The sequence below is a fragment of the Oncorhynchus kisutch genome, linkage group LG14, assembly GCF_002021735.2.
Source record: "Oncorhynchus kisutch isolate 150728-3 linkage group LG14, Okis_V2, whole genome shotgun sequence".
Lineage (NCBI taxonomy): Eukaryota > Metazoa > Chordata > Actinopteri > Salmoniformes > Salmonidae > Oncorhynchus > Oncorhynchus kisutch.
In genome coordinates, this window is record NC_034187.2 from 80,347,934 (window position 1) to 80,363,065 (window position 15,132).

At 47.6% G+C, this 15,132-nt stretch overlaps 1 protein-coding gene across 2 annotated transcripts in view; it reads left to right on the plus strand.

Moving 5' to 3' along the window:
• The first annotated feature begins 13,059 nt into the window (after positions 1-13,059).
• LOC109880446 (synaptotagmin-like protein 1) overlaps positions 13,060-15,132 on the plus strand; it is a 15,104-nt gene continuing 13,031 nt past the window's right edge. The window contains exons 1-2 of one of the 2 annotated variants that reach the window (XM_020472651.2): positions 13,060-13,247; positions 13,906-14,029. In XM_020472651.2, the coding sequence (XP_020328240.2) occupies positions 13,911-14,029 (119 nt within the window). In that variant the 5' untranslated portion in view covers positions 13,060-13,247; positions 13,906-13,910. The remainder of the gene's footprint in view (positions 13,248-13,905; positions 14,030-15,132) is intronic. The other variant, XM_031789043.1, reaches the window with a different exon arrangement.

A 15,132-nucleotide genomic window follows, 5' to 3' on the forward strand; every position in this document is an offset into this window, starting at 1 on the left:
GATGTGCAGAAGATGAATGTGCAAGTAGAGATACTGGGGTGCAAAGGAGCAAGATAAATAAATACAGTATGGGGATGAGGTAGTTGGATGGGCTATTTACAGATGGGCTATGTACAGGTGCAGTGATCTGTGAGCTGCTCTGACAGCTGGTGCTTAAAGCTAGTGAGGGAGATATGAGTCTCCAGCTTCAGTGATTTTTGCAGTTCGTTCCAGTCATTGTGTCACAGTGTGCGCAACTGGTCAAAGGAAGTCAGGTGCAGGAGAGCAGAGATGAGTGAACAGGCACACTTTAATCAGGCAGAGGAAAACAGCCGGACGCAACTGTGTCAACACTCTGGCCCAAGGAAAAAGCGATAGCGCACAAAATCACACAACATGGTAGAAAATAACAAAACCACGGGTTAACAATACCCGGCGCAAAACCAGCCTGTAGCGTCACACACATAACGAACGTGTGTGGGGGGAACAGAGGATAATATACACGTAGAGTGATGAGGGATGTAAACCAGGTGTGCGGGAAAACAAGACAAAACAAATGGAAAATGAAAGGTGGAGCGGCGATGGCTAGAAGACCAGTGACGTCGACCGCCGAACGCTGCTCGAACAAGGAGAGGGACCGACTTCGGCAGGTTGTGACACATTGGCAGCAGAGAACTGGAAGGAAAGGCGGCCAAAGCAAGAATTGGCTTTGGGGGTGACCAGTGAGATGTACCTGTTGGAGCACGTGCTATAGGTGGGTGCTGCCATGGTGACCAGTGAGCTGAGATAAGGCAGGGCTTTACCTAGCAGACACTTGTAGATGACCTGGAGCCAGTGGGTTTGGCGACGAGTATGAAGCGAGGGCCAGCCAACAAGAGCGTACAGGTCGCAGTAGTGGGTAGTATATGGGGCTTTGGTGACAAAACGGATGGCACTGTGATAGACTGCATACAATTTGTTGAGTAGAGTGTTGGAGGCTATTTTGTAAATTACATCGCCGAAGTCGAGGATCGGTAGGATGGTCAGTTTTACGAGGGTATGTTTGGCAGCATGAGAGAAGAATGCTTTGTTGCGAAATAGGAAGCCGATTATAGATTTAATTTTGGATTGGAGATGCTTAATGTGAGTCTGGAAGGAGAGTTTGCAGTCTAACCATGCACCTAGGTATTTGTAGTTGTCCACATATTCTAAGTCAGAACCGTCCAGAGTAGTGAAGATGGATGAGCGGGCAGGTGCGGGCAGCGATCAGTTGAAGAGCATACATTTAGTTTTACTTGCATTTAAGAGCAGTTGGAGGACACGGAAGGAGAGTTGTGTGGCATTGAAGCTCGTCTGGAGGTTAGTTAACACAGTGTCCAAAGAATGGCCAGAGGTATACAGAATGGTGTCGTCTACGTAGAGGTGGATCAGAGAATCACCAGCAGCAAGAGAGACATCATTGATGTATACAGAGAAAAGTGTCGGCCTGAGAATTGAACCCTGTGGCACCCCTATAGAGACTGCCAGAGGTCCGGATAACAGGCCCTTCGATTTGACACACTGAACTCTATCAGAGAAGTAGTTGGTGAACCAGACGAGGCAATCATATGAGAAACCAAGGCTGTTGAGTCTGCCGATAAGAATGTGGTGATTGACAGAGTCGAAAGCCTTGGCCAGGATGATGAATGCGGCTGCACAGTAATGTCTCTTATCGATGGCGATTATGATATTGTTTAGGACCTTGAGCGTGGCTGAGGTGCACCCATGACCAGCTCTGAAACCAGACTGCATAGCAGAGAAGGTATGGTGGGATTCGAAATGGTCGGTAATCTGTTTGTTAACTTGGCTTTCGAAGACCTTAGAAAGGCACGGTAGGATTGATATAGGTCTGTAGCAGTTTGGGTCTAGAGGGTCTCCCCCTTTGAAGAGGGGAATGACCGCGGCAGCTTTCCAATCTTTGGGAATCTCAGGCAATATGAAAGAGAGGTTGAACAGGCTAGTAATAGGGGTTGCAACAATTTCGGCAGATAATCTTAGAAAGAGAGGGTCCAGATTGTCTAGCCCGGCTGATTTGTAGGGGTCCACATTTTGCAGCTCTTTCAGAACATCACCTATCTGGATTTGGGTGAAGGAGAAATGGGGAGGCTTGGGCGAGTTGCTGTGGGGGGTGGAGGGCTGTTGATTGGGGTAGGGGTAGCCAGGTGGAAAGCATGGCCAGCCGTAGAAAATGCTTATTGAAATTCTCAATTATAGTGGACTTCTCGGAAGTGACAGTGTTTCCTAGCCTCAGTGCAGTGGGCAGCTGGGAGGAGGTGCTCTTATTCTCCATGGACTTTACAGTGTCCCAGAACTTTTTTGAGTTAGTACTACAGAATGCAAATTTCTGTTTGAAAAAACTAGCCTTAGCTTTCTTAACTGCCTGTGTATATTTGTTCCTAACTTCCCTGAAAAGTTGCATATCACGGGGGATATTCGATGCTAATGCAGAATGCCACAGGATGTTTTTGTGCTGGTCAAGGGCAGTCAGGTCTGGAGAGAACCAAGGGCTATATCTGTTCCTGGTTCTACATTTTTTGAATGGAGCATGCATATTTAAGATGGTGAGGAAGGCACTTTTAAAGAATAACCAGGCATCCTCTACTGACAGGAATAGGTCAAAATCCTTGCAGGATACCCGGGCCAAGTCGAATAGAAAGGCCTGCTCGCTGAAGTGTTTTAGGGAGCATTTGACAGCTGACCGCTGTCAAATGACCGCTGATCCATTACGGATGCAGGCAATGAGGCAGTGGTCGCTGAGAACTTGGTTGAAAACAGCAGAGGTGTATTTGGAGGGCAAGTTGGTTAGGATGATATCTATGAGGGTGCCCGTGTTTATACCGATTTGAGGTTGTACCTGGTGGGTTCATTGATAATTTGTGTGAGATTGAGGGCATCAAGTTTAGATTGTAGGATGGCCGGGGTGTTAAGCATGTCCCAGTTTAGGTCACCTAGCAGCACGAGGTCTGAAGATAGATGGGGGGCAATCAATTCACATATGGTGTCCAGGGCACAGCTGGGGCAGAGAGTGGTCTATAGCAAGCGGCAACAGTGAGAGACTTGTTTCTGGAAAGGGGGATTTTTAAAAGTAGAAGCTCAAATTGTTTGGGTACAGACCTGGTTAGGAAGACATAACTCTGCAGGCTACCTCTGCAGTAGATTGCAACACCGCCCCCTTTGGCAGTTCTATCTTGTTGGGAAATGCTATAGTTAGGGATGGACATTTCAGGGTTTTTGGTGGTCTTCCTAACCCAGGACTCCCAAGACATGGCTAGGACATCCAGGTTGGCAGAGTGTGCTAAAGCAGTGAATAAAACAAGCTTAGGGAGGAGGCTTCTAATGTTAACATGCATGAAACCAAGGCTTTTACGGTTACAGAAATCAACAAATGAGAGCACCTGGGGAGTAGGTGTAGAGCTAGGCACTGCAGGGCTTGGATTAACTTCTACATCACCAAAGGAACAGAGGAGGAGTAGGATAAGAGTATGGCTAAAGGCTATCAAAACTACTCATCTAGTATGTTCGGAACAGAGAGTAAAAGGAGCAGGTTTCTGTGCGCATATTGAGCAGGGCTAGAGGCTCTACAGTGAAATAAGACATCCCTAACCAGGACAGTAATGGACAAGGCATTATTGATATTAGGGAGAGGCATGCATAGCCGGGTGATCATAGGGGTCCAGTGATTGGTTGGGCTGGCTGGAGACACGGCGATTCAGACAGCTAGCAGACCGGGGCTAGCGAGCTAGCAGAAGGGCCTTAGAAGGACGTCTCGATGGAGGAAGTCTGTTTTAGCCTCCGCGTGCGGTGACGTCGATAGACCAGTTGTGATGGATTAGTAGGGTTCCGAGTAGCAGAGGGGTCCAAGTCCAATTGGCAAAATAGGTATAGTGGCCCAAGAAATTGGCCGATTGATCTATTCAGCTAACAGTCCAATATGCTCTAGACATATAGCTAGCAAGCCGCGGCTAGCAGGCTAGTAGGTGGGCATTCAGGGGAGGTCGGGGCCAGTTGAGTATCCCCTCGAGCAGATTACGTCCAGTCGTGAAGGATCGGCGGGTTTCCGTGCCCGTACCGGCAGTAGAAGGGGTCCGGGTATTGTAGCCCAGGAGTGGCTGGTGGGCCTTTTCGGCTAGCCAGGAGAATGGGCCTAGCATGGGCTAGCTCCAGGCTAATTGGGGCTTGCTTCCGGACAGACGTTAGCCAGGAGTAGTCACTTGGATAGCAGCTAGCTAGCTGCGATGACCCAGGTGAAAAAGTTCAGAGCTTGATGTAGGAATCCGGGGATATGGGGGGAAAATAGGTCCGATATGCTCTGGTTTGAGTCGCGTTGTACAAACTGGCGAGAGCTTTCCGAGCTAAAGGTTAGCTGATGACCGCTAGCAGGGGTTAGCTGACTACTAGCTAATAGCTAGTGAGCTGGCTAGCTTCTGTTGGGGGATTCTGGTTCTGAGGTAAATAAAAAATATTTCAGAAAAAACAGATCCACACCACATTGGGTGAGGCGGGTTACAGGAGAGTATTTTGAAGTTGAGGTTTAGAAAAATATAAAAAGATATGCAAAGAAAAATATATAAAAAGATTATTACATTGGACACGACAAGACAAAGACGTCTGACTGCTACGCCATCTTGGATAAAGACGACCAGCAGGGCCAAATAATAATCACAGTGGTTGTAGAAGGTGCAACATGTCAGCACCTCAGGAGTGAATGTCCGTTGGCTTTTCTTAGCTGAGAATTGAGACAGCAGGTGCGGTAGAGAGGGAGGGAGAGAGAGAGAGTTGGCGGGAGAGAGAGAGAGGGTCGAAAACAGCAAGTACGGGACAAGGTAGCACATCCGGTGAACAGGTAAGGGTTCCATAGTCACAAGCAAAACAGCAGAAACTGGATCAGAAGCACAACCAGGTGGACTGGGGTCGGGGACAGCCAGGAGTTGTCAGTACAGGTAGTCCTGAGGCATTGTCCTAGGGCTCAGGTCCTCCGGGAGGGGAGAGAGAGAGTGAGAGAGCGAGAGAGAGAGCGAGAGAGAGAAGTCTGAACATGAGGCTAACATAGCTGGGTGTCTGGATGCCTCAACATGTAGAGGGAGTGGAGGAACATTATCCCAGCTAGCCAGCAAACTTTGAACCAGGTAAGCACACTACGAACCAGGTAAGCACACTACGAACCAGGTAAGCACACTACGAACCAGGTCAGCACACTACGAACCAGGTCAGCACACTACTAACCAGGTCAACACACTACCAACCAGGTCAACACACTACCAACCAGGTCAGCACACTACGAACCAGGTCAGCACACTACGAACCAGGTCAACACACTACCAACCAGGTCAGCACCATTTGAACTGAGTCCGCACACTTTGAACCAGGTCAGCACACTACCAATCAGATCAGCACACCTCGAACCAGGTCAGCACACTACCAATCAGATCAGCACACCTCGAACCAGGCCAGCTCACTACCAATCAGATCAACACACCTCGAACCAGGCCAGCACACTACCAATCAGATCAGCACACCTTGAACCAGGACAGCACACTACCAATCAGATCAGCACACCTCGAACCAGGTTAGTGGGTAGGAACGATATGAACAGAACCCAAATCAGGGAATAGTGGCCGAGTCCACACACACAGGTCAGGGTCGTGGAAAAACATTTGACGATCAATAAATCCAGTTGGTACCTTCCTGTTTCATTCCATTTCAACTATGGTTGGTTGGTTGGTTGGTCAGCTGGCTGGTTGGTTGGTAAAATATGACACTGACGATGGTCGCCCTGTTGCTAGCTTTATTTTAGTGTTATTTTGTACTATATTTGATCAGAAAGTTTCTAGTATTATTTCCAATGAGCAATTTTGGACATCAGATCGAAGATTAATCACCACAAATGTCCATAGCTGGAAATCCTTTGTCTTGACTACCTGAAGCAGTTCCATTCACCCAGCAAAAAGACGCTGCTGGAGAAGGGGAAGGCGAGCTGGAGTTCTTGTCCGATTAAGGAAAAGGGCAAACTTTCCTCTGCTTCCTAGTATATTACTTGCATAACAATAAACCTTTGCAATAAACCTTTTCGAGCTCAGATATGAGAGACTGTAACGTAATCTGCCTTAAAGAGACTTGGTTGATGGGGGAGGTGCTTGATCAGGTGATACAGATTGTGTTTTTTTTCAACACATCGCGCGGACAGGTAAAAATTACTTTGCGGGAAAAACAAAGGCGGAGGAGTATGTTTCATGATCAACAACTCATGGTGTGATTGTAGGACTGTACAAACGCTTAAGAGTTTCTGTTCCCCTGACCTGGAATGCCTCACAATCAAATGCCAACCCCATTATCTCCCGACAGCTATCACGGCTGTGTACACCCCCCCCACAAGCCGATACCACGCTGGCACTCAAGGAATTACACGGGACAATTAAAAAAATTGGAAACAGTATATCCCGAGTAGCCGGTTACTTTAACAAAGGACATTTTGGGAAAATTCTCCTGAAATTCCACCAACACATCTCTTGCCTCACTTTCCATTCTGCGACAGATATAAAGCTCTCCTCTTTGGCAAATCAGACCATGCCTCCATTCTGCTTCACGCACCTATGGGCAGGAATTAAAACAGGAAGCACCAGTGGTAAGGTCTGTTCAATGCTGGTCTGACCAATCAGAGCCCATGCTACATGATTGTTTGATCACTCAGACTGGGATACGTTCCGGGCTGCCTCTGGAAATAATGTCGACAAATACACTGACCCTGTCTCTGGGTTACTCAGAAAGTGCATAGAGGATGTTGTTTCTACAGTGACGAATAAAACATATCCAAACCAGAAACCGTGGATAGATGGCAGCATTCATGCAAAACTGAAAGTGCAAACCACCACATTTAACCACGGTAAGCTGGACGAGTACAAACAGAGCACCTATGACCTACTGTGCAAGACAATCAAAGAGACAAAAGGACAGTACATGGACAAAGTGAAGTCGCAATTCAATGGCTCAGATACGAGACATGTGGCAGGGACTTCTGTCATCACGAAGTGCTTTGAAAGTCAAGGACCATATCACTTCCACCATACCCGACACCCTTGACCCACTACAATTTGCATACTGCCCCAACAAATCCGACGGCCGACGCAATCGGCGTTGCACTGCACACCGCCCTATCTCACCTGGACGAGGAATACCTATGTGAGAATGTTGTTCATCAACTACAGCTTGGCCTTCTACACCATAGTGCTCATCACTAAGCTCAGGACCCTGGGTCTGAACTCCTCCCTGGGGAACTAGATTCTAAATTTCCTGACAGGCCACCACCAGTGGGTGAGGGTAGGCAACAACACCTCCACCACGCTGACCCCCAACACGGTGGCCCACCAGGGTGTGTGCTCAGCCCCCTCCTGTACTCTCTGTTCACCCATGACTGCGTGGCCATGCACAACTCCAACTCAATCATTATGTTTGCTGACGACACGACAGTGGTAGGCCTGATTACCAACAACGATGAGACAGCCTACAGGGAGGAGGTGAGAGCCCTGGTGGAGTGGTGCCAGGAAAATAGCCTCTCCTTCAACAAAACGAAGGAGCTTATCATGGACTACAGGAGAGAGAGAAGAGGGAGCACGCCCCCATCCTCATCCACGGGGCTGCAGTGGATAGGGTCAAAGCATCAAGTTCCTCTGCGTAAACATCACTGACCGCCTGAAATGGTTTCGCCACACCAACACCGTGGTTGACAACATTCGGCATGGCCCCCTAAGACTCTCACAAACTTTTACAGATGCACCATTGAGAGCATTCTGTCGTGCTGCATCACCGCCTGGTATGGCAACTGCACCGCCCTCAACCGCGTGGCTGTCAACCACATGGCATTCAGCTCAAAACATCACTGGGGCCACGGAGCCTCCCCTCCAGGATACATCACTGGGGCCACGGAGCCTCCCCTCCAGGATACATCACTGGGGCCACGGAGCCTCCCCTCCAGGATACATCACTGGGGCCACGGAGCCTCCCCTCCAGGATACATCACTGGGGCCACGGAGCCTCCCCTCCGGGATACATCACTGGGGCCACGGAGCCTCCCCTCCAGGATACATCACTAGGTGTCAAAGGAAAGCCAAGAAGATCATTAAGGCTTTCAGTCACCAGGGCCACAGACTATTCACTTGGCTACGGACCAAAAGACGAAGACATTACAGGTGCATCAGTGCCAAGATGGAGAAACAGAGAAACAGCTTCTATTACCAGACCATCAGACTGTTGATCAGCTTCTATTACCATCAGACTGTTGAACAGCTTCTATTACCATCAGACTGTTGAACAGACATCACTAGACCATCAGACTGTTGAACAGACATCACTAGACCATCAGACTGTTGAACAGACATCACTAGCTGTCTACCAAGTCAATCACTACTCACTCACTCACTCACTCACACAACACACACACCCACGCGCACACCCACGCGCACACCCACAAACTAACACACACACACACACACACACACACACACACACACACACACACACACACACACACACACACACACACACACACACACACACACACACACACACATACACCCCCCCCCCCACCACACACACACACACACACACACCTACACACACACACACACACACACACACACACACACACATACACCCCCCCCCCCCCCCACCACACACACACACACACACACACACACACACACACACACACACACACGCACACACACACACACAGCAACGCTGCTGTCCCATGTCATAGAGACATTGAATCACTGGACACCCAGCTGGTTCAATGAACCCATTTCACACTGTGTATTTAAATACTGTATCCGACATAGCTCATTGTAATATTTCTACCACTGTACAATGTGTTTTAGTTACACTGATAATACACACTGAATATATTTATTTAAATACTTGATTCTTGACATACAGTTGAAGTCGGAGGTTTATATTCACTTAGGTTGGAGTCATTAAAACTCGTTTTTCAACCACTCCACAAATTTCTTGTTAACAAATTATAGTTTTGGCAAGTCTGTTAGGAGATCTACTTTGTGCATGACACAAGTAATTTGTCCAACAATTGTTTACAGACAGATGATTTCACTTATAATTCACTGTATCACAATTCCAGTGGGTCAGAAGTTACATACAGAAGTTGACCGTGCCTTTAAACAGCTTGGAAATTTCCAGAAAATGATTCTGATAGGCTAACTGATAGGCTAATTGACATAATTTGAGTCAATTGGAGGTGTACCTGTGGCTGTATTTCAAGGCCTACCTTCAAACTCAGTGCCTCTTTGCTTGACATCATGGGCGAAAAAAATTAAATCTGTAATGACCTCAGAAAAATATAGTAGACCTCCAGAAGTCTGGTTCATTCTTGGGAGCAATTTCCAAATGCCTGAAGGTACCACGTTCATCTGTACAAATAATAGTACGCAGCCATCATACCGCGCAGGAAGGAGACGCGTTCTGTCTCCTAGAGATGAACGTACTTTGGTGCGAAAAGTGCAAATCAATCCCAGAACAACAGCAAAGGACCTTGTGAAGAGGCTGGGGGAAACAGGTACAAAAGTATCTAAATCCACAGTAAAACGAGTCCTATATCGACATAACCTGAAAGGCCGCTCAGCAAGGAAGAAGCCACTGCTCCAAAACCACCATAAAAAGCCAGACGGTTTGCAACTGCACATGGGGACAAATTGTACTTTTTGGAGAAATGTCCTCTGGTCTGATGAAACAAAAATACAACTGTTTGGCCATAATGACCATCGTTATGTTTGGAGGAAAAAGGGGGAGGCTTGCAAACCGAAGAACACCATCCCAACCGTGAAGCACGGGGGTGGCAGCATCATGTTGTGGGGGTGCTTTGCTGCAGGAGGGACTGGTGCACTTCACAAAATAGAGGGCATCATGAGGTGGGGAAATTATGTGGATATATTGAAGCAACATCTCAAGACATCAGTCAGGAAGTTAAAACTCATTTGCAAATGGGTCTTCCAAATGGACAATGACCCCAAACATACTTCCAAAGTTGTGCCAAAATGGCTTAAGGACAACAAAGTCAAGGTATTGGAGTGGCCATCACAAAGCCTTGACCTCAATCCTATAGAAAATTTGTGAGCAGAACTGAAAAAGCGTGTGCGAGCAAGGAGGCCAACAAACCTGACTCAGTTACACCAGCTCTGTCTGAAGGAATGTGCTAAAATTCACCCAACTTATTGTAGGAGGTTGTGGAAGGCTACCTGAAACGTTTGACCCAAGTTAAACAATTTAAAGGCAATGCTATCAAATACTAATTGAGTGTATGTAAACTTCTGACCCAATGGGAATGTGATGAAATAAATGAAAGCTGAAATAAATAATTCTCTCTACTATTATTCTGACATTTCAAATTCTTAAATAAAGTGGGGATCCTAACCGAACTAATACAGGGAATTTTTACTAGGATTAAAAGTCAGGAATTGTGAAAAACTGAGTTGAAATGTATTTGGTTAAGGTGAGTGTAAACTTCCGACTTCAACTGTAGCTCAGTCTAACACGTCTACTGCTGTACATATCATTCTTAGTATATCTTGTGTATATTTTCTCAGTGTACGTACATTTAGATTTGGATTACTGTTACAGGGCTTTTTGGATTGTTTATCTGGTTTTAATCCCACCGTACTTGATTTCTTGTTTATATACAGTATATATACGTATAGGTATATATTACATTTTAATTATTTGTGTACTTGATTGACTTTGTGATGCATATTTAGGAGATAGTAAAATAAGCATTTCGCTGAACTGTCTATATCACACTTGCTGAACTGTGCACACTACCAATTAACTTTGATTGGATTTGGTTGGGTTGGCTGGTTGGCTGGTTGACTGATTGGCTGGCTGGCTGGTTGGTTAACTGGTTGGGTGGGTGGCTGGCTGGTTGGTCGGCTGGTTGGCTGGTTGGTTGGTTGGCTGGTTGGCTGGCTGGCTGTTTGGTTGGTTGGCTGGCTGGATGGCTGGTCGTTTGGCTGGCTGGCTGGTTGGCTGGTTGGCTGGTTGGTTGGCTGGCTGGTTGGCTGGTTGGTTGGCTGGTTAGTTGGCTGGCTGGCTGGTTGGCTGGTTGGTTGGCTAGATGGTTGGCTCACTGGTTGGTTGGCTGGTTGGTTGGCTGGCTGGGTGGTTGGTTGGCTGGCTGGCTAGTTGGCTGGTTGGCTGGCTGGTTGGTTGGCTAGTTGGCTCGCAGGTTGGTTGGTTGGCTGGTTGGCTGGCTGGGTGTTTGGTTGGCTGGTTGGTTAGCTGGCTGGTTGGTTGGCTGTTGGTTGGTTGGTTGGTTGGCTGGTTGGCTGGCTGGCTGGTTGGTTGGCTAGTTGGTTGGCTGGCTGGTTGGTTGGCTAGTTGGTTGGCTGGCAGGTTGGTTGGTTGGCTGGCTGGCTGTTTGGCTGGTTGGTTGGCTGGTTGGTTGGTTGGCTGGTTGGCTGGCTGGTTGGTTGGCTGGTTGGTTGGCTGGTTGGTTGGCTTGCCTGGCTGGTTGGTTGGCTGGTTGGCTGGCTGGTTGGTTGGCTGGTTGGCTGGTTGGTTGGTTGGCTGGTTGGCTGGTTGGTTGGCTGGTTGGTTGGTTGGCTAGTTGGCTGGTTGGTTGGTTGGTTGGCTGGTTGGTTGGTTGGTTGGTTGGCTGGCTGGCTGGTTGGCTGGTTGGTTGGTTGGCTAGTTGGCTGGTTGGTTGGTTGGTTGGCTAGTTGGCTGGTTGGTTGGCTAGTTGGCTGGTTGGTTGGTTGGCTGGTTGGCTGGTTGGTTGGTTGGTTGGCTAGTTGGCTGGTTGGTTGGTTGGCTGGTTGGTTGGTTGTAGTTGTTCAGCCAGAACGTAACTCCTGGACCTCTGAACTCAGTGAACTGAACTCACACAAACAATCAGATCTACTGACAAAGGACTAAATGCTGGACTTGTTCTCTCTCTAAAGCACACCCATGCATACAGTATCTCACACACATACACACTGACAAAAGGCTTATTGCCAGAGTGTCCCACTCACAGACACAGACACAGACACACACACACACATTCTGAACTCACCCACACAATCTATTTTTACCATATAGACTGTCAGTACACACTGTTATGCAGGTGTGTTATACTGCTGTAGCAGTGTATGTGTAAGACTGTGTAAGTGTGTCGGTACTTCAGTGTGTGTGTGTGTGTGTGTGTGTGTGTGTGTGTGTGTGTGTGTGTGTGTGTGTTTGAGACCGTGTAGGTTACCCATATGTATGTTTAGTAGGTGTGGGCAGCTACTGTATAATACCTCACCCTAACCCTGACCCCACCTAGCCATATGGCCAGACATCCGTGAAGAAAATGCTATAACCTCTATCAAATTCCCTCTCTCTCTCTCTCTCCCTTCACACACACACACCTTTTAATCAAACACAGCACTTTACTATCTGATAACACTTATCATGTAAATACACAAGCCACATCAACTTTTTCTCTACCACTCTCCAATTTCCCTATAGTGAAACCTGAAACAAATTAAATTTTCCTGTTAATTACAATATTATGAACACAGTTCTGGACTGGTGTGTCCATCATATGCTGAGACACTGTCTGGCTGAATCAATGCTCGTGCTCCTGTCCGATTATCGATTATTAATAAGCCTACAGCGAGATAGGCGTGTGAACCAACCAGCCAACCAACCAGCCAAACAGCCAGCCAGCCAACCAACCAACCAACCAGCCAGCCAACCAACTAGCCAACCAACCAGCCAGCCAACCAGCCAACCAACAGCCAACCAACCAGCCAGCTAACCAACCAGCCAACCAAACACCCAGCCAGCCAACCAACCAACCAACCTGCGAGCCAACTAGCCAACCAACCAGCCAGCCAACCAGCCAGCCAGCCAACCAACCAGCCAACCAACCAGTGAGCCAACCAACCAGCCAACTAACCAGCCGACCAACCAGCCAACCAGCCAGCCAACCAACCAGCTACAAGCTACCATTATCTAAATATGATGTAAGTGTCTTATAACACTGTAATAACCTACAGGTTTCTCCGATGCTATTTGTTTTATTCCCCAGTCCGTGTTTTGCATCCTGCCCGGAAGAGAAGGCGTGTTCGCGTTTACCCCAAGTCAACCTTTTGGCTTTCCATATGATCACTCGTGTCTGTCAACCGCTCCAAACTCTAAGTTCCAACAGACTCTGCTTGGACTTTTCAGACACCAAAACTTTCCCCGGAGAAAATGTCCACCAATTCTGGACATCATTGATGTAGGTATGACATTTCATTTGTACTCGTTTCATTCGAGTTTATTAGCACGTTGTGACAGGTGCAAGTCTCTCGCGCTGTGCGTGCGTCAGTGTAGGCTATTTCTGCATGTTTTCTTTAGAAGGTGTTTACCGAGGTCACTGGTCACTAACAGGCTTTTCAGGTAAAAGGTAAAGCAGTTCAAAATATGGTATTATATCTGGTCTCATCAGTCAGACCGTTGGGGGTGTTTTGTTAGGGTGGAAATCTCGCGCTCCGCGGATGTTGTGCTCTGTATCTTGGAGTGTATTCCTACTCCAAACAGTTGCAAAACGTTTTGCAACAAAAACTAGCGTTCGAGCAAACAGGGCAGGACCTAGCTCAATCTGTCTAATAGAAATGCTAGTTTTTGTTGCAAAACAACTTTTTGGGTTAATGATAACACACCCCTATTTGCCAAACAAACCTCACAAACCAAACGGAAGCTCTGAGCGCATGCACTAACCGCACAGGTGAGACCACCGTTTACACACACACACACACAGTTGAGATTAGAGATCTAATACTGGCCTCATTTTAAGAGGAAGTACCAACTGATAAACTGATCCGTGTAAAGCAGGGACTAGTACTTTGTATTTGCCCATGTAATGCTGTAGCATTCACTGTCTGTCTGTGTCTCTCTCAGAGGTGATGGAGGGAGAAGGGGAGTTGTTGGATTTGAGTCACCTCTCAGAGGCAGAGCAGACATCCATCTTGGAAGTGTTACTAAGGGACTCGAATCTGCGTTGCCTTGATGAGGGGCGTGTAAGGTCAGAGGTGATTATTATTTAACCCTTTAGGTCTCTGATGAGCATCATGTTGACTGATTTTTAAAAAGTTTAACTAGGCAAGTCAGTTAAGAACAAATTCTTAGGTGTAAGAAAAGTGGGTTAACTGCCTTGTTCAGGGGCAGAATGACAGATTTTTACCTTGTCAGCTCAGGGATTCGATCTAGTAACCTTTCGGTTATTGGCCCAACACTCTAACCGCTAGGCTACCCTACCTCCTCTACACTCTAACCGCTAGGCTACCTACCTCCTCTACACTCTAACCGCTAGGCTACCTACCTCCTCTACACTCTAACCGCTAGGCTACCTGCCTCCTCTACACTCTAACCACTAGGCTACCTACCTCCTCTACACTCTAACCGCTAGGCTACCTGCCACCCCAATTAATTGATTAATTTAAGTTGTATTTTTTATATAGGGGTATGTTAATGTTATCCACAGAGGGCTGGTGTTGGTGCAGGTGTTTGTTCCAGCCCAGCACTAACACACCTGATTCAAATAACTAAAACATTGTTTTACTTAAAAATGTTTGCCGTATCAGATGCTCTTTATTTACATTTTAATTTTGCTTATATTTTACCCCCTTTCTCTCCACAATTTCGATCTTGTTTCGATCTTGTCTCATCGCTGCAATTCCCCAACGGGCTTCGGGAGAAGCAAAGGTCGAGTCATGTGTCGACACCGCCAAACCGACACCGCTAAGGTGACACCACCAAACCGACACCGCCAAACCGACACCGCCAAGGTGACACCACCAAACCGACACCACCAAACCAACACCGCCAAGGTGACACCACTAAACCGACACCGCCAAACCGACACCGCCAAACCAACACCGCCAAGGTGACACCACCAAACCGACACCGCCAAGGTGACACCACCAAACCGACACCACCAAGGTGACACCACTCCTTAGCACCTGCCGATTTCAACCGGAAGCCAGCTGCACCAATGTGTCGGAGGAAACAAAGTTCACCTGACAACCACGGTCATCCTGCAGTTGCCCGGCCCGCCACAAGGAGTCGCTAGAGCGTGATGAGCCAAGAAAAGCCCCCCCCCCCTCGGTCAAACCCTTCCCTAGCCCG